Source organism: Pelecanus crispus, chromosome 6, assembly GCF_030463565.1.
Source record: "Pelecanus crispus isolate bPelCri1 chromosome 6, bPelCri1.pri, whole genome shotgun sequence".
Taxonomy (NCBI): domain Eukaryota; kingdom Metazoa; phylum Chordata; class Aves; order Pelecaniformes; family Pelecanidae; genus Pelecanus; species Pelecanus crispus.
The window spans coordinates 12,353,385-12,378,617 of record NC_134648.1 but is presented as its reverse complement, the minus strand read 5'-3'; the positions used below and the strand labels follow the sequence as shown (position 1 = coordinate 12,378,617).

General features: G+C 40.2%; 1 protein-coding gene across 2 annotated transcripts in view; it reads right to left on the bottom strand.

Moving 5' to 3' along the window:
• The window catches only part of GALNT18 (polypeptide N-acetylgalactosaminyltransferase 18), a 259,359-nt gene that overhangs the window by 111,800 nt on the left and 122,326 nt on the right, over positions 1–25,233 (bottom strand). For both annotated transcript variants that reach the window (XM_075712750.1, XM_075712752.1), the window contains exon 3: positions 11,606–11,772. In XM_075712750.1, coding sequence (XP_075568865.1) covers positions 11,606–11,772 — 167 coding nt within the window. The remainder of the gene's footprint in view (positions 1–11,605; positions 11,773–25,233) is intronic.

Sequence of the window (25,233 nt, the reverse complement as noted above, 5' to 3'; positions counted from 1 at the left end):
AGGAGTGTGTCAAGAGCAAAGGAACAATGCAGCAGACGACAGTAAGCTATCTTGAGAGAACTGAGAGTACTTCACAATTCCATCAAGATTTTCTCTGCTGCCAAATGAAAACAACAATGATTCATGCTGCCATGTTATTTAGCATTCATCATGATTCTAAATCATTTATTGGAGAGTTTACACTGCAGTGCAGACAAGCCCCGCTAATTTTAATGAAAGGCAAATTGTCCTTTGAGTTGGCATCAAAAACATCTGTGAGAAAGCTTTGGAGCATAGAATCATAGAATCGTTTAGGTTGGAAAAGACCTTTAAGATCATCCAGTCCAACCATTAACCTAACACTACCAAGTCCACCACTAAACCAGTTAAGGGTAGAGTAGCAATTTCATGTTTCCTGGCTTGGTGGCTGGATTATTTTTTAATGAAAGTAAAAAGTAGGAATCATTAAGATTGGAAAGGACCTCTAAGATCATCAGTCCAACCATCAACCCAACACCACCATGCCCACTAAACCATGTCCCCAAGTGGCACGTCTACCCGTTTTTTGAACACTTCCAGGGATGGTGACTCCACCACCTCTCTGGGCAGCCTCTTCCAACGCTTGAAGAAATTTTTCCTAATATCTAATCTAAACCTCCCCTGGAGCAGCCTGAGCCCATTGCCTCTCATCCTATCGCTAACTACTTGGGAGAAGAGACCAACACCCACCTCACTACAACCTCCTTTCAGGTAGTTGTAGAGAGCGATAAGGTCTCCCCTCAGCCTCCTCTTCTCCAGGCTAAACAACCCCAGTTCCCTCAGCCACTCCTCATAAGACCTGTGCTCCACACTCTTCACCAGCTTTGTTGCCCTTCTCTGGACACGCTCCAGCACCTCAAGGTCTGTCTTGTATTGAGGGGCCCAAAACTGAACACAGTATTTGAGGTGCGGCCTCACCAGCGCCGAGTACAGGGGGACAATCACCTCCCTGCTCCTGCTGGCCACACTATTCCTGATACAAGCCAGGATGCTGTTGGCCGCCTTGGCCACCTGGGCACACTGCTGGCTCATGTTCAGCTGCCTGTTGAACAACACCCCCAGATCCTTTTCGGTCAGGCAGCTTTCCAGCCACTCTTCCCCAAGCCTGTAGAGTTGCATGGGGTTGTTGTGACCCAAGTGCAGGAACCGGCACTTGGCCTTGTTAGACCTCATACAGTTGGCCTCGGCCCATCGATCCAGCCTGTCCAGGTCCCTCTGCAGGGCCATCCTACCCTCCAGCAGATCGACACTCCCACCCAATTTGGTGTCATCTGCAAACTTACTGAGGGCGCACTCAATCCCCTCATCCAGATCGTTGATAAAGATGTTAAACAAGACTGGCACCAAAACAGAGCCCTGGTGAGCACCGCTCGTGACTGGCTGCCAACTGGACTTAACTCCATTCACCACTACTCTCTGGGCTTGGCCACCCAGCCAGTGTTTTACCCAGCGAAGAGCACGCCCATCCAAGCCATGAGCCACCAGCTTTCTTAGGAGAATGCTATGGGGGACAGTGTCAAAGGCTTTACTGAAGTCCAGGTACATGATGTCCACAGCCTCTCCTTCATCCACTAGGCAGGTCACCAGTCATAGAAGGAGATCAGGTTGGTCAAGCAAGACCTGCCTTTCATGAACCCATGCTGGCTGGACCCAATCCCCCCTTCTCAGATTACACTTGAAGGGAGAATACTATTTAAAAAAAAAAAAGAATCATCAGTTTGTTTGCAAACTCCACTGCAAAATGCCATAGAGACTTGGCAGGAGGCTAATGGGGAATACAGATCCGTGTAGGTCCCCCAGCGAGACGTCTTCATCAGACTGCCAGGAGAGCAAGATTTGCCCTGTCCTGTATGAAGTAGGCTGCAGAACTTACTCAAAAAACCTAACAGACTTCTAGACAATTGTGAAGATCACAAAGAACACGAAGGGTGAGTTTTTAGTATATAACCCGTATGTCTTTCCATTTGGACTCGCATCTGTATTTCACTCTACCCAGACTCTTAAAACAGACTTCCAAGTCAGTGGTGTTAACAAGGACTATGGTTATGGAGGCCCAAGAAAAACAAAACATCTTTTCCAAATAAACTGGGTGAGGAAAAACAAACAGAAATTTTCACTCTCTCACAGCCTAACCTCTAAGCCTTCATTTTTCCCATGTTAATTCCATCATCGTAAATGGAAATTTTAGCTTTTATGTCTAGTTTCATTCCAGTTTCCATAAAGTTTTAAATACAGGTTCCCTAAAGCTTCCCAGGCTGTTACTTGAAGCATATTGCTTAAAATATGTTACTTTTCCACCGTGAAAGGAAAGAACACCATCTGAGTAATAGCCCTACAAATAACTAACAGTGAACAAGTGAAGTCAAGTAATTTAAAGTTTGGTCATCCAATATACCTGGAGAACACTTTCAAAAATTAAATGCCAAGCATATCTACAGAAAAAGTATGCCAAAAGAAAAGTCAACATGAATTGATTTTTTTATTCACAACAACTCAAACATCCTTTGATAAAAGGTTCTGTACTTGAACTTTAGACTTACAGTATGTTCCACAATGTCTTTAAAATATCTAATAATGCCTATACATGTGCCTTTGTGTATGCCTACTGGGTGAACACAGAATGGTCTGTAATTTATTAATATATTTTTGCTAACTGGTTTTTATCATTTGGTGATGCACTCAAACACCCTTAAGTATTTCCTTAGGCAAGTCTCTTACCATGTCTTGGAACCTTCAGCATATTAAGAATTTTCCAATTCTATCACAAACAAGATGAAGTGTTTGAAATTATCAGCTCTGGCAGGAAATTTTACCACCAGTTTAAGTTAAGAAATCAGCATTAATTTTATGAAAGCTATCTTTTTATTCATTTTTCTTTTTAAGAAAAGTGTGCTTGGGTTAGGAAGAAAAGGTAAATTCTAATAAAGTTCATTTAAAAGGCAATTTGTATTTCTGACTTTATATATGATACAATTTTTTAACTCCTTTGCCTAACACTACAGAGTATTTTCCTCACCCTCTGTCAAACTCTTGTGATTGTAAGTACCATTCTCTTGGTAAGGAAAGAAAAAATCCTTTAAAAAGTCATTCAGCCTCTTAACAGCTTACATTACTAGAGTATCTCAAATACAAACTCAATTGGATGCAAGGAGATCTCTGGATATATTATGGGAAAAGACGTCAAAAGGAAATAATCTGATCAAACCAGAGAGTTACCTTACTGACATCAGCAGGTATTTGCACTTCTCTCACAAATTCTACACGACTGTTTGCCACTGCACCAGATCTATACATACGGGCTGCCTCTTGAATTTAGTGAGATGTGTTTCAGAACATTATCAACGGAAACCGTTCAAGCATTCCTGAAGGCAAAATAATCCCACAAACATGAATGAGGGGAAAAATGGGAAAAAAAAAGATTTTTCATTCAAGCAATTTCTCAGAGATCTCTAGTAATTAATTTTAAGGCTAGAATCACAGTGATGATGCTAAGAAGTGGACGAAGGCAGCATTTATACACTGGCATTCCCACAGTCAGGATGCCACCAGCCCATAGCACTTCCAATGCACATGGGGTGAATTCCTCATTGCTACTAGAAGAGCTTAAAACTAGCCTGTTCTTACTGAATTTGACTGCAGTCTTCAAGACTGTGGGCCACATACGGTTTCTGAAGCACACCTGACACAGGTGATGGCATTTCCTGTAAGTTGGCCCAAATAATTCTTCCAAAAGATTCCAAAGTGCCAGTGTATAGCTACTTACCATCACCCAGAAACTTCATCTGTATTGTCTGTATTGGGCTTTGATGTGATCAGCAACCTGAGAGCATGTAAGACTGTGCTCATGCTAAGGATTATGTCATTAGAGGATGGCAGAACAGATGTGGGGATGAAGAACAAGAAAATACTCACTGTGCATTGCGCTACTTGACGTATATAGGGTACACAGCATATGTGAAATACATAGTATGAATCGGTACACTAGGATTCAAGCTAAAATGAAACCATAATGAAAAATGCCAGTATAGGTTTCATTTGCTATATGAAAAAAAAAAAAAAGAGAAGATATAAGAGAGCTGTAAAACTGCAGCTGAAATCATCCTTGAATTTTATGTTCTAGCTCCAGTTTTTCAGCATTTCCTATACTGTAGTTCAGATACTCTACTTTACTACCTTCCATTAGGATTAAATATGGCATGTAGATACCGCTGAGGTGACACTTAAATTAGTTCCTCCCACGCTGAAATCAAATACATTGTTATTCCAATCTTAAAGCTCAGTTTAATGGCAACGGGTTTGTCTTATTAGGAAAATAAGAAGTATTATCTGGTGATAAGGTTTGGAGTTGCATGAAATAACTTTTTGTCTATTCCGCTGCCTACATTAAACTGCAAGTATGGAAAATGCTGGGTTTAGAAGCGGCTGCTCTGTCCTCTTGGACTTGCTATACTGAATCTGACATAGAAAAAGATATTTGTTAGACTGCAACACTGCAAGAGTATTAGGACTGAACGAGTTAAATTACCTCGTGGATGGAATAAAAGATAAGATGACCACATATTAACTTTCAGCAACTACCGGCTAGGGAAGATTCAGTTCACAGTATTATATGAACATTTGAATCAAAAACTCTGATGTCAGGAGACTGCAATAAAAGTTCTGCTGCCCACTGCTGACCCCTGATGTGGACAGAGGTTATGCTATCAGCTTGCACACACATTGAAATTTTGCTTTTCCAACCATACAAACAGACTGAACTACACTATATTGCAGATGATTAAACTAACTGTTCTTTTTATAGGCCACTTTGTCACTGCAAACACCTGCTGAGCACACACTTCCACAGAGGCAAATGGTCCAACAGATGTGTCTCTGGGATGCACCGGAAGAGCCACACTTAGCTGCAGTGGTCCTGTAGCCCTACCTCACTCTCACAGCACTGGAGCTTTCCTAACCTTCCAGAAAACAAAGGCTAAGGACCTTCCACATCAGTTATAAAGAATGGAGAATGTGACGGTTCCCATTAAAAAACAAAGCAAACTGCATGCTGGTTATCAAACAGCTTTCATACAACTATAATTACAATGCTACAAAAATCAGAGTCTTGCCTCCAGCAAGGGATGCTATTCCCACCCCCATGTGTGACTGAATGCAAGTCAACATTTGAGTCTGATGCAGTACGGAGTTCAGATACGGTAGAGTCGGAAACACTGATCTAAAAGAATACAATAGTTATTTTTAAATGAAAGCAAAAGAAAATGGAAAAACATGTCTGAAAAGGAGACGTCAGAGAGAAAAAGGAGGAAAATGGGAGAATAAAAACATGCCACAAAGGAAGGAGCAGAATATTGCTGGGGGGAGGAGGAAGGGAGGGAGGAGAGGATGAAGCAGGCAGGAGTTTAATTAATGTGGCTAAAGGCAAGGGGAAGCTGAATGATGAGATGGGAAAAATGGAGGAGTGCAGTTTGTGAGAAAGAGCAGCAAATACTGCAATGGAGGAGACAGGGAGAAGATAAGAGGAGTGGGTACACTGGAAAATGGAGACCCCAACTGAAGGAAACAAGCTCATACAAAGAAGGATGAGGTGTATGGAATGGGTGTGAAGAAGTGAATATCCAGAAAGAGCAGACTGCCAGGGTGGAATGAGGAAAAGGAAAGTGGACTGAGGTAATAAAGGTCAAGGCTATAGACCAGCCCTGGATGAAAAAAGAAGGAACAAACACAGGAAGAGGAAAAGGTATGAAGAGTGACAAATCAAAGCAAAAGAGGGGCAAGAATAGTTGGCACAGATAGCCTTCTTCATCAGCAGTGTCCCTCTCTTTTCTGCTCTGTTGCTCATTTCTTTTTGATATCCTACTCCACAACCTCTTCCCTTTAAAGCAGGAATAAAATACAATGTCACAAGGACTGACAAATAAGAGGAGAGAGCAGTCTGCAGCCACTCTAGGACATCATCTTCAGGACCTACTGTCCTTATAAAAAACCTCACAGTCCATTTATATCAGCGGTTCTTAATTTTTTCCACAAGAGTTTTGAGCTGCATGGCCAGTCATTGTTGGTACATGAACCAAAGTGTCCATGTACTCCACTCTCTCTCAACACCCCAGAATAAGAACAACGTTCTCATTCTGCTAACTTCTGCTGACTGCTGAAACAGATGGCCAGCAGACTATGTTTTGCTTCTGGTTATTTTCTTCTTGCATATTTTCAGATGCATCTACAGTAGCTGGCACACAAGCCAAGACACACCTCATTCCAGTCCTAGCATCAGCACAGAACATGTAGCAGTAAACATATGCTCAAAGAATTGTCTTCATTTATTCAAGCTTCAGTGCTACATGTTACTGTGCAAGTAAAACGCATGGTTTGTAACAACAGCTAACATTGTTCTCAAATCTATAACAGCGACAGATCTCCTGGTCTATATAGCATCTGATTCCTAACTAGCATTACACAGCCCTCTCATGTAAATCCCTGCCAACCCTACTGAAAGTTTGCTTGTAAAGACTGTGCAATAATAAGGATTTCAGCATCAAGACCTTTAACTAACGGGGGAAATGAATCTAGGCAGATAAAGCGAAGTCTTCACAATGCATAAACCATGGCCCAAAAGTGAATACAGGTTTGAATAAAGTTTGGCTTTTTCCTTGGTTTTAAATGTTTTTATTTGCCTTTGAATTTTGCTGGCATTGAGGTAAGAGAAGAAGCAGCAGCCAAACAGAAGGACAGCAAGTCCTAAAATCTTCCCTAGGAGATTGTTATTAATAGGTTTTTAAAATCAACATTCATAGTTGCCTGGTCTACAAGTAAGCCATCTTCAAATTATGCTGTAATATGAAATGTAGCATGCAATCTACCAAAGAACAGTACTTTTGAGGTTTATTCATCACTGCTTTTGTAAAGAAAAAAAAAAAAAAACCCACCAAAACCCAAAAAACCAGACAATCTTCTATTCCCAAATATCTCTTAAAAATAACAAAAGGAGGAATATACCTTTCTAATGAAAAGCTCTGAATGCTTTTGAAAAGCTTCTTTTCATTCAGTGTTTTGAGTACAACGTTGCAAATCTCTCAAAGGTGATACAGTTGCATCTGACCCACTTTCTACTACTCTGTGCTAATTCTCTTTGACACGGCAAGTCATAAAATTAGCATCCTGTGATATCCAGCATTATTACTGCAATTCAATAGCTGTATTCATGGAAATCTCAGGACAGAATGAGAATCATTGAACTGAACATGTTAGAATATTTCATTTTTAAGTAATGATTCAAAGAAAAAGGAAGAAACCTTATGAAATTTCAGCCTCTTTTGCAACATTTATTATTAACTTTAATATGAAAAAATATCATAGAGGATAATTATTGCTATAATATAAAATTTTGTAAGGCATGCTCTGGCCACATTAATGCATACTGCCTCCCCATGAAGCTGAACACATCACGGCTCACAATGAGTTTTTCAGAGAGATTTCAAATACTCTTAAAATATCTTCAAGAGGTGCAGTGGGGCTCAACACCAGCAAAAAGACTCAAAAGCCAAGACAGGACTCCAGTGGCACAGAAGGTGACCACCCTGTCCCCAGAGGGCAGGATGCAACAAGCCAGAGAGTGAAGAAAACACTATTCCAGTAGTCTCCAGCTCAGGCAATGCTTTTTCTAAAAACATTTCTGAGGTCTAATTAACCTTTAGCAGTTGTGGGCATGGTCACCTGAAGTTTTTTTAATGCCTCTTCTCTGCAAATCCTTCTCCTCAATTGCATTGAGTCAGCTGGAAAACTCTGCTACTTCCGAAGGCAAAAAAGAAGAAATTACTTTATTCCCAAGTTATAAATTAACGAGAATATTATCTCTGAAAAGCAAACAGCATTCCTGAGGAAGATAGGAAAGATTCTGATCTGACAGACAGCACTTAAAACAGACAAAATCAGTGCAGTAGCTCTATTTCACACCAATGTGAATGAGACCCAAATGAACAACACTGATATTTGGTTTGTTTTTTTAATAAATCTTTTGTTCTCATTATACAGCACACAGGCAGTCACTGAAATGCACTTTTTTTTAACCTTCAATTAAATTAAATTTTAATACTAATGTACCTAACAGCATATATGAAACGTTTCAATGTTACGCTTATCAGCATTCCACTGGAAAAGATGGTATGGTAAAATACACACATTAAGCCATCCAAATGGCTTTAATAAAATAGAGGATCAAGATTTTGGGACCTGTTAAATCTATTTTCTGCTTTTAAATGGCACACACTGGCATTTTCACAGTGTCCTAACTTGAAACATTTATTTTAAAAAAGGGAAATTTCAAAAAGAGCTTAATCGAGGTCTCCCAAAACATAAATGGGAACTTGAAAAACTGCCCTGAGGTTTACAGAAAGTCATAGATAATTTGCTTGACATACCCTGAAGTGCATGACATAAAATACTATAGCTTTTATTGTTCCAGACAAATGTATAGACTTTGGCCATACGCTTGAATATGTGGTTTCTGAAATCAGCCTTCTGGAATTTTAAAAAGCAACTAATTCTTCCGCTGCTCTTTTCTGAAACAGAGATCTACTGAAATTAGGGATGAATTCAGCTGTTCATTACTAGATTCAGAATTTGGCCCACAGCAAGAATTCATACCGGTTTACCAGTACATTGCTTCCCCTCAGAAGCAGGAAATTTTGGTGTCCTCCACTAGTGCCAATCATTGTATCTGCTTTTATTTTAAACCAGTGTGCTATTTGAATCCAATCAAACAAAAATAAAACAAAACAAAAATAAAAAATGTGTTCCTTTAAACTCTGCCTGATCTCTGTTCTCACTTTTTCTTTCTAGTCACTTCCCATAGTACGATGTTTCTTGCCTGTGAAATCCATGGCTGTGGCATCACAGAAAAAAAAAACTTACATCAAGTTATAAAAGTTGCCATCCCCGGTGAAAGCCTGACAGTAAACATACCACTTATAATTGGGATTCTGACAGGTCTCTACAAGAAGCAGAGTCTGGAGCCAGATGCAAGCACAAAGCAAGCTTTTGCCCCCCTCAGGTGACATTACAGCAAAACCCAGAGTAACCCACTTATCTTACAAGTAGCAACACTTACAAGCTAAAGAGCTACTAACAAAAACATAGGATGACACTAAATATAAAGGATTAGTTTCAGCAATGCTGGAAGGGAGAAAAAATTGAAAATAGAATATTGTAAAAGCAAAAGTAAATTGTAAAATAAATATTTCAGGATTTAAACTAATAATAGAAAAGCCCATAAATCATCTTTACAATCCCTTCCTTTCCTACCAAACATCCATCCTCTCGAAATGGATGCCTATTACCAGTTTTTCAGCATACATTATGGGATAAAGAGGGCTGTAGGAATCCAATTTACTACTGCAGGGAAGAGACGCCAGAGAAAGGGTTAGAGGAGTAGCAGAAAATCCTGGAGAGAGCTGAATTTTTCTAGGAGACTAAATATCACTCTGTGCAGTGTGATTTTGTATAGAATGACATACAACACCAAGTCAAGGCAGCCAAACCAAAGCTTACCTTCCTCTCAATTTCTGTCCTTCTGTTTGGGGCCAGGAACCTAAGGATTTAAGGCACTGGAGGGTAAGAAAGGCAAGCCTGAATAAAAGGCACAGCCAACTATAAAAATATGATACTGTACAGTACCAATACTGGTACTAACATAAAATGTGGCTGAACAGGTGTTCCTGAAAGATGCAGTGGTTCCTGTGATTTCTTATCTATTTCAGGTAAGCAATAATGAAAAAGAATAATTTTGACAAGCCCACAGCAGAGTGCAAAGTGTATTTGTTAGTGACCTCATCACAGTGATGACGGGCTCTCAGCAATACTGATGTTTCTGACATTGCTCTGCAATGTGTCCACTAGAATAATTGCCTGTAAATTAGAGAAAATCAGACTCAAACTCTAGAAACCTCTCTTTTCAGCCAGATTATTTTCCTTCTTCTATGGCTGCCTCGTGGCCAGTTCCTCCATGTCCAGAGGCCTCAGGCCCTGCAGCACCAATAGCCATTCAGATTCATTGAGCTCCTGGCATCACATTAACTGTACCTGTTTGAAGGATGCGGGACTGAATTTCTACAAACACATTCCAGAGCACGTGCAAGTCCACCAATCGAAGTTGTATTTCATTTTTTTTTTTTTTTTCCTATCAAACTGCCATGGATTGCATGAGGGAGTGGGCAAAAATTAAGGCCAGCAAGAGTGCATCAGTAAACCCATGTCAAATGACTGAACTACATGCTGAAGCAAATCATAAGTCTACCTCAGTTCACAAGATGTTTCTGAATCACTTATATGTGTGTGTGTATGTGCGTGCATGCATATTGATTCTGGGGTTTTGTGGGGGTTTGTTGGGTTTTTTTAACTTTGCTCATAGTTTACTGTTTCCTGTGATTTTTCATTTACTTCATCGCATTGCTACATCATAAATTGTGCCATAAACTAAGAATAACAACCCACAAATCCTGCATGCCAATTTACCCACACTGTTCCGTGAGTAGGTGTTTCAAGAAAAGCTTGGTCAGACTTAGGTAACTCTCAACATAGTATTATTCACTGGCACTGGAATTAGATTTGACATAAGCCTACATCAAGCTGTTGGGTTTTGTGTGTACTTCAGGGAGTCAGGATTTTATTTTTTCCTTCATTGATAGTCAGCAGAAGAGGAGATGATGAAGTGCATAGCCTGGGGTGGGGAACTTATTTACTTGTCTCCCAGTAAGTTTCTTTTCTGTACAAATCTGAGATACATTTACAATCAGCAATGAGTCACAGGATCTAGCTACAGGGATTACGTAACAGCTGTAATGATGGCAAAGGTAAGAGAAGCCCATTGTTCAACATTTTCCTTCAACAGGATAAATTCAGATTTGCCTTGTATTTTAGGAGTTCAAAATTAACCCCCCAGATTTTTCTTCAAGTTCAATATCCTGTGCTTATTACAATTTCATCGCTAAAGTTGCCGGAAAATAAGACTTGTAAATAATGCCCAGCATGGCCTCATTAACAAACCCCTAGACAAGCACTGAGCAATCAGACATAGGCAGTCCAGTCCTTCAGATCATGGAGAGCAAAATCTGAGTACATACAGTAGAAAAGAAACAAGGTAAATGCTGCCAACGAGGAGAGGAGAACTGGAAATCTAAAGATGTCTAAGAGACACAGAAAGGTGTTTTACACAAAAGAGAAAGTGACTATGCACATGCAATCATACAATTGAAACAGGAAGAGCACAGAAAGCATATAATCTTGAAAGCACTCTCAAGTACTAAGAGTTCTTAGGTCTCTATTGTTACACTCAAAATTATGCTAACCAGACACCTTAAACATATAGAAACAGCATCCTATCTTTGTACATACTCTTTTTAACATGCCCCACTTGTGCACATTTGAAGACATCCCAGCAAGACTGTGGGATGAAGAAGGGAGAAAATACACTGACAACATTTGAAATGCCAATGGGATGAGCAGGAGCCAGAATTCAAGGATTATCATGTATGATCTCTATGGAGAAGGCCAAAAAAAAAAAAAAAAAAAAAAAAGAAGAATCCAAACCTCTTACCATTATTACTGTTATCATCAACTAAAATAATCTCTTTGAGCAGGTGAGCAGGAGTCCGGTCAATGGCTGAATGAATGGAGCGCAGAATCACCGAGAGAGCTTCATTAACAAATATGAATACAATGCTGACCTCAGGAAGCCTGTCAGGAAATGTAAGGTTTCTGCACCTGAAGAAAAAGGTTAAAAAAAAAAAAAAAAAAAAAAAAAAAAAAAAAGATGTAAACTGTTGGAAGTTGGAAGTCACGATGTTAGCACAAACTGTTTCAGAGAAATCTATCCCCACCTGTAAGAATGGTAAGAGAGCTTTTGTAGGCATGGATCAGAAGGTCCCCATACCTGTTCAGAGCACATACAAGCAAATTTACGGATTACTATCTAAAAAAAGGAATCCCTGAAAGCAATCCCCTGAACCTCCCTGTGCAACCAAGGCCTAGACTGAGCTCACTTTTCCACTCAAGGCCCAAACCACTGAAAATTAGTTTGCAAACCAAATGCAAACACTTGTTTAAATGCAGCTTCCAACAGCAGTTGTTCACAATGTCTTTCTGGACAGTGCAGAAAGGAATAAACAGAGTTAGCCCCTTACTTTAAAAAAGCAACTGCTTAATGGTAACGTTAATTATTTTTGCTACAGAATCTACCATCTATCTCAGTCAAAATTAGGGGCTTCTTTCTCAACTCAGTAATAACACAGTAAAAGATCCAGTTCCAAAGAACATCCCGCCACAAAAGCTAAGACAGACAGTGTAGCCAGAAAAATAGGTAGAAGGGTGGAAAACTTATCTGTAAGCTTGGTCAAGAGGTTTAATCAGAATGAGGAATAACCTGGTGGATTTTGCTGTGCTTTTTTAAAAAATACATATTGTAGCCACATTCCAATTTGCTTATGTAAACAGCAGTATGGAAGTGCTGCCCACAACTTTGAAGTTCCTTAATGTTTTATTGTTTTTTTTCCCTCCTCCATTTCAAAAAGGATTCAAACGTTGTACTTTTATGGAGAATAGAAAGCCCTTTTACCAATTTCTATCTTTGAAACTGTCAGCAAAATGTTTGCTTTTTCAATAAAGCCACAAGTTAATTAAGTAAAAGTCATTAACCACTTTTCTCTGAAACTTTTAGGATTTTAATGCAATGTTTCTAAACAACAGTTACTTCTAACTTTTTCTCAGATCTGAAACTATTTGCTAGGATGAAATTAGGCCACAAGCTGACCCAGACATCATTTCTAGATAGGCTCTGTAGATGGAAATGATTGATGTTAATGCTCATCTCTGCCTCCTGACAACACTGAAGTGGCTATCTTTTCTCAACATGCCTAGATTCACTACATCCAGGAACTCCTGGAAGCTGTGGAAAGCATTACTAACAGCTCATGTTTAGCACACAGAAAGCAAGGATGCATTCAGAATTTTTAAATCATGCTTGGATATGACTCCTTAACTAAATTTGTTCTTCAGTTCAAAGATAAAGCATAGCATTTTTCTCGATTTTGTATTTTAATCTGTGTAGTCAATAAATCCAGAGAAGTATCAGAAAAGCATTCCTTTTCACATGCTGCATGTTGCACAAAAATTAAGTTCAATCAAGATGATGAACTTACATGTAGGTTTTTAAAGCTTCTGAAAAGAGTCAGTCAGTGCACAGGACACATGACATCCAAAACCACTGAGATTCATGTAATATTCAAAATTCAGCTGGTCAACCAATTTTCTCAATTCAGTCATTAGTTTGAAATTGATGGGAATCACATTAAAGAAGTTATTTAATATTTTAGGTACTTTTCTCTCTGTCACCATGTGAAAGAATTATACAGACATGTAAAACAGAAACCAGTCTTGAAAAAGGAATGACAACCGTTTTAGTCTTAAAAGATGTACACTACATTTTTTGCTAAGCTGGTTCATTCAACTTTCAAAAACAAATATGAAACCTGTTCACAGAGATCCACAGCTTTGTTCCATGGCATCAATACAAGGGAGAAACCATTAAAATGGTGTTTGGATTTACCGATTCCCACTCACTGATCTTTTGGCAGCATAACAAATCAAAACTTACTTTCCAAAATCAGTTTATATTTCTCCTGGTGTGTTAGTCCCCTAAGGAAATCTAAATATTGCATCTTTCAGCAGACTGATATGTAAACCTGTAAAGTATATAGCTGCTCAGAAGCACACATACAAGACAGGAAAGGAGAAGCTTTCCACATGAAGCAGTGTGGACCCTCTGAATCAATCAGAGCCATAGGTCCTTTCCCAGAGAAAAGAGCCTGATTGGTTTTTATTCAAAATACAACACTACAACAAGAGGCAGAAGGAGCTGCCTTTTCTTCCAGAAGACAACTAGTGCAAGGCAGCACTGGTTTTCTTTTCTAGGTGAACTACTGTTCATGAGTTAAAACCTTCAACCAGGACAGAAGGAGCATGAGTTCTATCTTCTCTGATCTCCCCAGAGAGCTATCTAACTACTTCCCAGCTTGGTGTGATTATTTTCAGTCCCCCTATTCAGAGCAATTCCACTTTCTGTGGAGCAATTAAATGTACGCTAAGTTGGAGTTATGCTAAGTAAGTCTCTCTAGCCTTGTGTTTAGCGCAAATTCCTCAGACAAAGGACCTGTATTGCAGTACCCGTTCCAATGGATGTTCATGCACTTTAAACCCTAGACTTCACTCTTTATGGCTATGTCCAATCTTCTAGATTATAATGCCACAGTAACTCTTGTGATCACTTTTTTCTTTCTTTTGCAAGCTAATATTTACTGTTTTCATTTAAGAAGTGCTGTTTTGCTGAAGGAATAAAGGCACCTTCACAGAGCCTGCAAATCCGGTGTCAGGGCACTTTATCAGGAAGCAATACAGAATCACAGAATGGTTGAGGTTGGAATGGACCTCTGGAGTCATCCTGTCCAACCCTCTGCTCAAGCAGGGTCACCTAGAGCCAGCTACTTAGGACCCTATCCAGGCAGCTTTTGGGTATCTCCGAGGATAGAGACTCAACAACCTCCCTGGGCAACCTGTGCCAGTGCTTCGTCACCCTCACAGTAGAAAGTGTTTCAGTTTGTGCCCATTGCCTCTGGCCCTGTCCCTGTGCACCACGGAAAACAGCCTGGCTCCATCCTCTTTGCAGGCTCCCTTCAGATATTTATATACATTGACGACATCCCCCCGAGCTTTCTCTTCTCTAAGCTAAACACTCCCAACTCTATATACACACACAAGGTTTCAAATCTTCTTAAGGAGAAAAGGTAGCTCTCCACACCTGCCCCCTGTACCCTAGAGTGAGTATTTTAACCTCTCAAATCATTCATTAAAGAAAGGTCATCTTCTGTGGTGAACCACCTCTTAAAGCACTGCTTAAAAACACTACCTAGATGACCGAGTAGGTGAAGCAGGCACAAATTGACTTAGGCTCAGCACTATCAAATCTGAGGTGAATCTTTGGCAAATGTGAATTTTCAGATGCCATCAGGGTTAAGTGGCATCTGTAAATAGGATTTTCAAGGTGTATATTTCAGGCTCAAAGTGTCTGGGAGATGCCTGGACTTATGATCACACTACAGTTTTTAAATACTAACCCTCACAGTTTTCCAAAAGATACTAAGACCCTTACAGATCCAGCTCCTTGAAAGACAGACCTGTTCATGGCACACGGTGTGTGTGCATGTGGATGCCATTCTGCATTGACAAAATAATTCCATGTGCAATCTGGACAGTATTACTTTGTGGATGCATCTCTTATATGAAAGTTAGATGTAAAAATTTGCACAGGCTTATTGAGAAATTACCAAAAAAATCTAGTCTCCTGTACACCTTTATAAAGATAGCATATTTCTGTTTGATGTTAGTATTGAAATTTCATCCAAGTTTTGAAAATTTGGCTTCAAACGGACTATGAACTAGTTAACAGGCTTAAATATACTGAAATTATTTTCAGTATTAACCTGTAAAGAACCTACAAAGCCTGTTATTTTAGTGATTCACTTGCAGCCAAAATGCATAGAGATAAAAAAATGGTCCAGCAAACAAAGCTACAGCCAATCTATCTTTTAGCTGTCTAGCTTAGGCAATAATAGTAATATTTGTTATCCTCAGCCATACTAATGTACAAAGAAGATAAAAACAAAACTCTAGCAAAAATGGAAAGATATGTCACCTATCAGATAAAGAGCAACACAGTGATTTTGGAAAATATTTTAAATGGCAATGAAAATACACTGAAAATAGTTCAAAGAAGTTGCTTCCTTAAAAACTGGTTTTTTTCTCCTCTATTAATTAAGCTAAGGTTGAGAAATATGTAAAATATACTTTTGTAAGAAATTAGTGACAAACTATATCCCAAAAATGTTCCAGATGACAAAACCAGCCCCCAAAACACTGTTGCCCTACCATAAACCCATGCATAAACTGAAACATTCAAACAAAATTTCTGCTTCTGACATGTCTTCCATCCAGTTAAAGGAAATTACTTGTATAGTTTTTCCTACCTGTATTGATTTACATCTTTTCAAATTGGATCACACTGGACAAGATTTTCCATTGTCTGGCACCTTGTGCAAGACAAGAGCAAAGTGTTTAATGCTGTGAATATCATTTGACTCCCTTTTTGCTCCACCATACATTAAAAGATAACTACATATGATACAAGAAAATAGAATTAGGCTCCTGTTGTGTCTAAGTTCTTCAGTCTTTTCAAATTGATTCTTTTTCAGTGAGGGTACATTCCTAAATTGAGTTCATGTCTTTGTTTTTCCATTCAGACTCATTTATCATCTTTACGTCCAGCTTGAATTCACTTCTTTTTCAATGTGTGGAGTTTTTAAAAAATGCATTTTCCCGCATACATTGCTTTCCATATCAGATGATGACAATAAAAATTGCCTACTTTTAAATTAAACCCACACACCTTAGATCATGCACAGAATGCAGAGCACTTGTGCAGTTTCGTAAGTATGTCTGTCTTCCTCTTTATGCCAAGTTTTATGAGGAATAAAATTCCGTAATTCTGGGAACGAACAAGAAATAGCTACAGAGAAAGGGTGCATGTACATGTGTATAAACCATATGCTGAAGGGGGAAAAAGGGGAAGAAACTGTATGGATCAAAATCTTAGATCCATTAAGCCCTAAGAATTGGACGGTTGTGTGGCAACCAGCAACATACAAGTTTCAAAGACAAGTGTGCCTCGGACTCATCCAGGGGCCTTGGACAAGACCCCTAACCTGCCCTTCTGCAAAGTGAGGCTCTTGCTAAAGAACAAATCCATGAAGTATAGAGCATATTTCAGTATTATGACTGATTTTTAAATACAAATTCTAAATATTATTTAGAATTACAATAACAAGTATCATTCCAGTGTAGCTGTATGGGGTTTGCATGGCAAGGTTTTAGGAGCTGGGAGGCTACAGGGGTGGCTTCTGTGAGAAGCTGCTAGAAGCTTCCCCCATGTCCCATAGAGCCAATGCCAGCTGGCTCCAAGACGGACCCACTTTCTGGCCAAGGCCAAGCCCATCAGCAGTGGTGGTAGCGCCTATGGGATAATGTATTTAAGAAGGGAGGGAAAAAACTGCGCAACTGCAGCTGGAGTGAGGAGTGAGAATATGTGAGAGGAAGGGCTCTGCAGACACCAAGGTCAGTGCAGGAGGAGGGCAGGAGGTGCTCCAGGCACGGAGCAGAGATTCCCCTGCAGCCCCTGGTGCAGCCCCTGCTGAGGCAGCTGTGCCCCTGCAGCCATGCAGGCCCCCGGGGGAGCAGAGATCCCCCTGCCCCCGGGGAGGAGCCCACGCCGGAGCAGGGGGATGTGCCCCAAGGAGGCTGGGAGCCCGGGGGAAGCCCGCGCTGGAGCAGGCTCCTGGCAGGGCCTGTGGAGCCGTGGGGAGAGAGGAGCCCAGGCTGGAGCAGGTTTGCTGGCAGGAGCTGTGACCCCGCGGGGGACCCACGCTGGAGCAGGCTGCTCCTGAAGGGCTGCACCCCGTGGAGGGGACCCACGCTGGAGCAGTTGGGGAAGAGCTGCAGCCCGTGGGAAGGAGCCACGCTGGAGCAGTGCCTGGAGGACTGTCTGCCGTGGGAGGGACCCCACGCTGGAGCAGGGGCAGAGGGTGAGGAGTCCTGCCCTGAGGAGGAAGGAGCAGCAGAGGCAACGCGTGATGAACTGACCCCAACCCCTGTTCCCCGTCCCCCTGCACTGCTCAGGGGGAGGAGGTAGAGAAATAAGAAGTGAAGTTAAGCCCGGGAATAAGGGAGGGGTGGGGGGAAGGTGTTTTAAGATTTGGGTTTATTTCTCATCACCCTACTCCGATTTGATTGGTAATAAATTAAGCTAATTTCCCCAAGTCGAGTATGTTTTGCCCATGACACTAATTGCTGAGTGATCTCTGCCTGTCCTTATCTCAACCCGCGAGCCTTTTGTTATATTTTCTCTCCCCTGTCCAGCTGAGGAGGGGGAGTGATAGAGTGGCTTTGGTGGGCACCTGGCATCCAGCCAGGGTCAACCCACCACAGTAGCTAAAAAATTACCTCTAGCAACCTACTCTGCTAAATTACATTGAGCTAATAACACTAAAGTAACAGTTGTCATGGTTACCAGAAATTTAGAGAAACTCCTGGTGTTCTATTTCAAGCACAACTCTGGTAAATGGAGGACAGCATACATTATGAATCTTCTTTCAAATATTTGTCCACAATTATATTCCTCTAGAATACATGCATTGTGATAAGACAATTTAGCCAGTCACATTAAAATTAGTTCAGCATAACTGTGCAGTAAGAACAACTAAGCAAGAATGAGTTCCTCTATTAATAACTTATCTCTGAGACCTTCTATAAATGTGTATATAAATTATGAACAAAGAATTATTTTCTGCAATTTTTAAGAACCTTTCACCAAGAGTTACACAGGTATTGCAGCCAACAATGGCAACAGAACATGTTTTTTGTTTTAATCACTAAATTATGTCATCTATTCCACTTTTTTTTAAAAAACCAGGAGCCAATACATCATATTACTAAAACATTTGGGGTTAAGGTATTGTGTTGAGAACATATGTGGGAGGGAGCTTTAGTTCCAACAGAATAAGAATTTCTCAGAAGCACAAGCAGAAACAGAATTGTACTTTCTTCAAGATCTGGTAACATTTTGTCATCAGCCAAAATGGCAAATGGAAGTTCAAGATGTATGGGAGGAAAAAAAATCCCACTCTGGCATAAATGAAATAAATAGGACTAAAACTCTTGCAAAAGAACTGAGTCTTGTAATAATTCCAGTTCAACTATTTATGTTTATAATTTCATTTTGTGATCATTCTTCTTCTTTTTTTGCTATTATCAGTATTTTAAGTGTTAACTGAACTATGCTAACAAGGCTAGCATTGAACAACATATAAAAAGGTCTTTTTTCCTGATTGTTGAAGATTACAATCTATTATTACAGAACTACAGTCAGCAAGGCAGTACTTCTGCTGCAAATCTAGAAATCTTTGTGGTCATCATTTTCTATTACAAGGGAGCAAAGGCAGGCATACAATCGTGTCAGGAATTTGAATATAGTTATAACTAAAGCAAACATGGCTAACATTTTTTTTTTCTCCTGGCATCAATCCTTAAAAACACACAAAAAAATTGTAATAAGGAAAGATTACATAACAGGCAGGGAACTTGATAAATATGCAGATAAGTTCCAAGATCGTAACACAAGAGTGATTAGCTCTTGGTCTCCTAAGCATCTTACAGCATAGATTTATTTGTAACAGACTGATTCCCCACTCCTTTTAATAAAAGCTATTCATGTCGATAAAATTATACAATAAAGGTCCATTTTCTTCTTGGTACTTAAAACCAAGACCTTTCTCCGAATCGAGCAATAAGAACAGTAAGCTGGGAGTTGATGATCTCAGTAAAACTCATTTTTGGATGACCATGAAAAGAATTCTGTATAGCTATTTGGCCAAAAATTGCTAGCCTCTCACAGTATTATGCCATGGATTATTCTGAGTATGTTTTAGTGTAAATGTATGACAAGTGAAAGAACATTCACATGTTATGACACATTAATGTGAGGGAGAGAGTGCGCACAGATTACCGCATCGCGTCTTCTTTCAGCTAAAGGAGACAATGTGGAAGATCAAAACCAACAAGTGTACATCATTATTAACCTAGGTTATTATAGCAGCTTGGAGACTGCAGCTGATTTGATATCACTGCTAGTGATATTAAATACTTCTGGAGCAGTCATTTGAGGAGATACATTCAGACAGGACAAACTGAAGCACACAGATCAGAATCACAGTGTGGCCACTCAGGCAGTACACACCACTGCTATGAGTCAGTTTGAAGGCAGGCAAAAGTGAGACAAGAAAAAGAAGAATCAAAAGTAGAGAGATGAGTAAAAGACAGCAGGAAATATGACAGAATTAAACATTAGGTATTCAACAAGAATGCTGAATAATTTGGTAATTTTAGGACTTCTGTCCAAAACAATACAATAGGTAAAGTACCAGGCTTTTGTGCCCTTTTTAAAGGATTCCTTTGAAACATCAAATACAACATGCAGTATTTATGCTATCTTTCATGAGTAGAAACAAAAGAACTTGGTCAGAAATTAACATGGAGCCATATCTGTAACTAACATAAGCCCAGCAAAACAGAATTGTTTCATGGATGCATTTGGAAGCAAACGCTGATGGAATGCAAGTCTGCAGGAGCTGGCTTTTGGGGAGAAGCAGAGCTAACATGCAAATGCTCGGCCTGAACCTCACAATTTGAGATCGCGTGTTTTTCTTACATCAGTTTTAATAAAGGAAAACATACAGGTCTGACATCTTGCACACTACATACAGGACTGCATATACCACCATAACACTGATGGACATTTTGGACAGATGCATATACATAAACAGCTTTTCTCCTAAAATGCATCACTCTCCTTAACCAGCCAACACTTAGTTTTTCTCCCTTGTAGTTACATTTGCATTCAGCGGATATCCACCCTGCTCTGTTTATGCCCACTTTATCACAAACCTATTTCTGCTGCTCTTCAAGGCTTCTGCCATTGTTCCTTGCCAAATTGAGACTCAAAGCAATACAATTTGGGACTGGTGAACTGTTTGAAACAAGAAGTACTTACAAAATGACCAAAGCCTTTCTCTGCACAGGAAACATCTCCTCTGCACTTGTCTAGATGCCAAACAGCACTGACTCAGCTAGGAAAAGGGCAAACCTGCTACAAGCCAAATGCTATATACCACGCTATTTAGCAATCTCCAAAGAAGAAAAAACATCTAAGCTTTAAATGCTTCTTGTCCCCCTCCACCCTTCCTGACTGCGCTTCTTCATACAAGTACTGTTTTTACCAATGCAAAAGAAGTTTGGCTGACTGCAGTTACACTGACTGAAAAAGTTGATTTATGCCTACTGGTCAGCTCCTTCATATCGTATGGGCTGTGCAGGAGCAGAACTCTGCAGAACAGTTCCTCTGCTGGGGTCCTGCTGCACACCCCCTTTTTCCACTACTCCCTACTCTCTCATCACATAAGCAAAGAAGAATGTTACTCTCTCTTTCCCACATGTGCTTCAGCACACTGGATCAGCCAACAAAAAATTCACAAGCCAACAAAGTAGAATCCTAGGTGCATCCACTTGAAAGGAAATTTGGTACACAGCTTCGGGATCCCTAAACAACCTAAGTTTTAATAATGTCTTTCTGTGTGAGCTTGTTCAACATTTCACTCACGACAAGCTTTGTGGGTACTGCCTGCCCTACTTAAAATTAATGAGTACAACAGAATTATAACTAACACAGAAGTATTATCCTGTTCCTGCACACAGCAAGGGCAACGCTGCCTTCCTCAATGCTTCCAAGCTCATTAGAGCCAGTAGTTATTTGTTAGTCTGTGATGTAGATATGTTACGGGCTAACAGATGCACATAAGAGTGGTAAACAGCAGGGCACCCAGTTTCAGCAGCAGAAAATAAATGGAGGCCTTGGGAGAGACAGTATAAGCAATACTCCACAATACTTCTTATACGACCTACTAAGCACTGCAAAAACGCAGCCTACTTCAGGATGTGATGATTACTTCAGGAGGCTGGGATATCGAGGGGAGCTACTTATTATAACCTATATTATAACAGATTATTTTGGACTGGGCTGAGGACTCCACTGTGCTGGGGACTCCTCTGTACTAGTGCAAATATTCACAGTGAAAAAAAATCAAATTCTGAACATTTTATCACAGGACATGAGGCTCATGGCTGTACAGAGGGTTAGAAAACACTCTGCAGTACCTAAAAACATGAGAAGGTCCCACTGCTAGATGTGACAACTGCCACAGCCTGATCCAACTGCAATCTGCTGGATGTGACCATCTGACTGATAGTCATTTTTTTCCAGAGAAGCCAGAGTTCAGGGGCTTAGGCAGAGTGCACTGCCCTAACTACTAAATGCAGTCTCCCACCTCTGCATGCCACCCCCACTGGAAGACTGGGCAAGGCTGAATATTTGCCCTCTCCTCCACATGTGTTGTGGCTCAGCAATCTCTAATTGTCCTCTGGTTTTCTTATGGTATTAAATGTTGACAATATCAACCCTAGAAAATCCTCTATGTTATAATACAGGGTTATTACATATGTGGAGTGGCCTTTCCCACTGCAGAACCTTGCAAAGAAATGCTGAGCTCCTGTGCTAAGCTATTTTTATGTGAATTCTCAGAGCAGTGCAGGCAGAAAGGTGGTCAAGGCTGAGTCATGCCAGTATGATTTAAAAGGGACTACTAACACCACACACTCCTGGCAGATCACTTAATTGTCCCAGTCTTGACTGGGGCCAACCATATATTCATTACATTAGACTTCAGTTATATGTGTATTTCTATTGTCTTTCCAACTTCCTATACTTTATATGATAGGTTATGAATACACATGACAGACCACTACTGAGCCCAGACGTATCTCTACGAACTCCATTCCTTTAGCTACCTGCCCACAAGCCTTTGCTGGGATTCCAGTGTCATGTTGACTCTTGCAGAACCACTGCTAAATCCAGGCTAATGAGCTTGGTTAGATCTAGGCTGACTCTGCCCAGAGTTATTGTGGTACCTCTTGTCATATCTGTGCTTTCGTGCATTTCTGGTCAGAACAGGAATACCACAACTGACTAAGGTCCAGCACAGTCGATTAACTCCATCTCCATGCCACTTGTTGCGCGCTCTCTTCAGACCAAGCTGTCCTTGGCTTTCATGCTATGCTGCTTGGGCCTAGTATCTGTCCATGGATAATTTAAATACATCTGTACAGACTCCGGAAGTGACTAATGCAATTGGCTTTAAAAACAGGTGCTACAAATCCTAAAAATTGATTATTATAGCGGAAAACATACTCTTGCAGGGTAGTTTTTTCCCCCACAATAGCCATGCATGTGCTCTCACACAGATGTGAGTTCGCATATCAGGAGTGGGAATTCTTTTTTCAGCAACATGATTTTCAGAATACCCTGTAGCTCTGTACTCCACAGGCTGCCGTATATACAGCAAACAGTGTACATACTACCTGGCAACACTCCTCATTTCCCTCAGTATGAGAATTTACTACCTTTTGGTGTCAGATTACCTACTTGCTCCTCAGCCATGATAAAGCGGGGGGGAATCTTCCTGAGCTACCATTATCAAGCCATTATTTCGTATGCCTGCATCCATAAACGTACTGTAAAATCTAACATGTTTCTGGCAGACAGTTAACTGAGGACCAAAAATTTCACAGAAATTAGGATCATGATTTGTTTCTAACTGGAGTTTCTTTTAAAATCCCAACCCTAATTTATTTCTTTCAGCTACCGTAATGTTCATTTTCACTGTCCTTTTAATTTTTAAAGTCCAGAGTTATAAAAAATTTAGATTGAAATCATTCAGGAGAGTCATTTCAAAAGAGGTATAAGAACAGATACATTTCTGTCATTGATGTCTTCTTAGTTACAGAATATTTATTTTTCCTCTAAATTAGTTTACAATTAAAAAAAAGATTGTCCCTACAGACAGTGCTACATTGATTTAACCAAAATACAAATATAATTGCATGGATCTTGATTTCCTTAAAGTCATTATTTCAGCAAATCCACAACATAACCATTTCTAAAATGTGATACATAATAAGATATAGCATAAATATAATTAAAATTGCTAAACTGTTGCCTGGAATGGTGTTCATATCTTTTCATTAATACCAGACAACTTAATACAGGATAAAATGTACTGCTTACTGCTTTAGTTACTAAAACATTTGGTTAAAGGAAGTAAGTAAGATCACATTGGGATTGCTTTTGGAATTGGCAAGGAACTAAGAAGCCTCTCACATCTTGGTTACCAGTTCAATTCAGTAAGTACCCATGATGTTTATTTTAAAGATTTATTTTTTTTAATGAGCTGCAAAAAAGCAGTTTTCCCTCCACCCATTTCCCCATCCCCAGAGCTGCTGTTTGTTCAAAGGATCAGATGTATCACCAAGGCTGCAAAGAAGCTGAGCATTAACTGTCTCTGTGAACGGTCCTACTAGAACAGGCCTCCAATGCACTAAAAGGAAGGTTGTTCACTCCTTTGGTCCCATCCATCTCACCGAGTCATTGTGGAATAACAGTGGACATACTTACCCTGCCTGACATGCATGCTTCCCAGCAGAGAACAGCCCAGAAAAGGAGGCTCCACGGGCTTTTAGCTGGTACACACCGCTTGACTAAATTGTGTCTTTTGCCACTACAGCTCAACATTTTCACCTGCTTACTGATCTTTATCAGATAGTTCTGGGCTTTCAAAAAGAGCAGTTCTTATTTTCTCCTTGTCTTAGTCAGATCTTGTGAAAAAATTGAAATTTAACATAAAAAGGTTATTCTTCTAGAGCAGTAAAACACTTGCTATCTAATGTAAATGGTAGGTGAGATTAAGGTTACAAAGGATCTTGAGGAACTTTTAACGGATTTTAATAGGACTTAATTTGGGCACTCCATTGTTTCAGGAGACATTTGAAACTTCCAGCCTTCATATATTTGATAGAAATTACTCATTCTGGCCATCTGTGGAGTAATTGCTGGAGGTGATTTAGAGATTAAACTTAGATTCACAATTTTAGGAAAGGCACAGCATTGAAGAAGGTTCTAGAGTGGAGTGCAGCTGGCATGCAAGGAATCCTTTTCATGGAAGTTCCCTAGGCCTGCAACCTTAGACGTTGGCAGCACCAGGGGAACTTGGTGTGTTGGCTCTAAGAGGAACTGCCCAGAGGTGGAGCAGTGTGGAGACACCGCAGCCAGGCTCTGTGTGGCACCCCAGATGGGACTGCTGTGAAGCATTCTGCCCAGCTGGGGCAGCTCCTGTGCCCTTGGATTCCCCAGTACACTCCGTCAATCCCGGAGACTTGGTCTATCTATGGACATGAAAAGACGAAGCATTTGTCGCATTATTGCTGCTGCTTTTAGTCCCTGTATAGCCCTGACCGTGCCAGAACATGGCAAATGATCTGTTGCAGATGTACTTACCAAAGGAACAGAGTGCAATATAATGGAACACTGCCAACTTGGGCAAACGATGGATGAATGAAGAAGGACAATAGAAAGGGTATAATATGAGACCCTGGGCCAACAACCTGTCATGTTTTTGC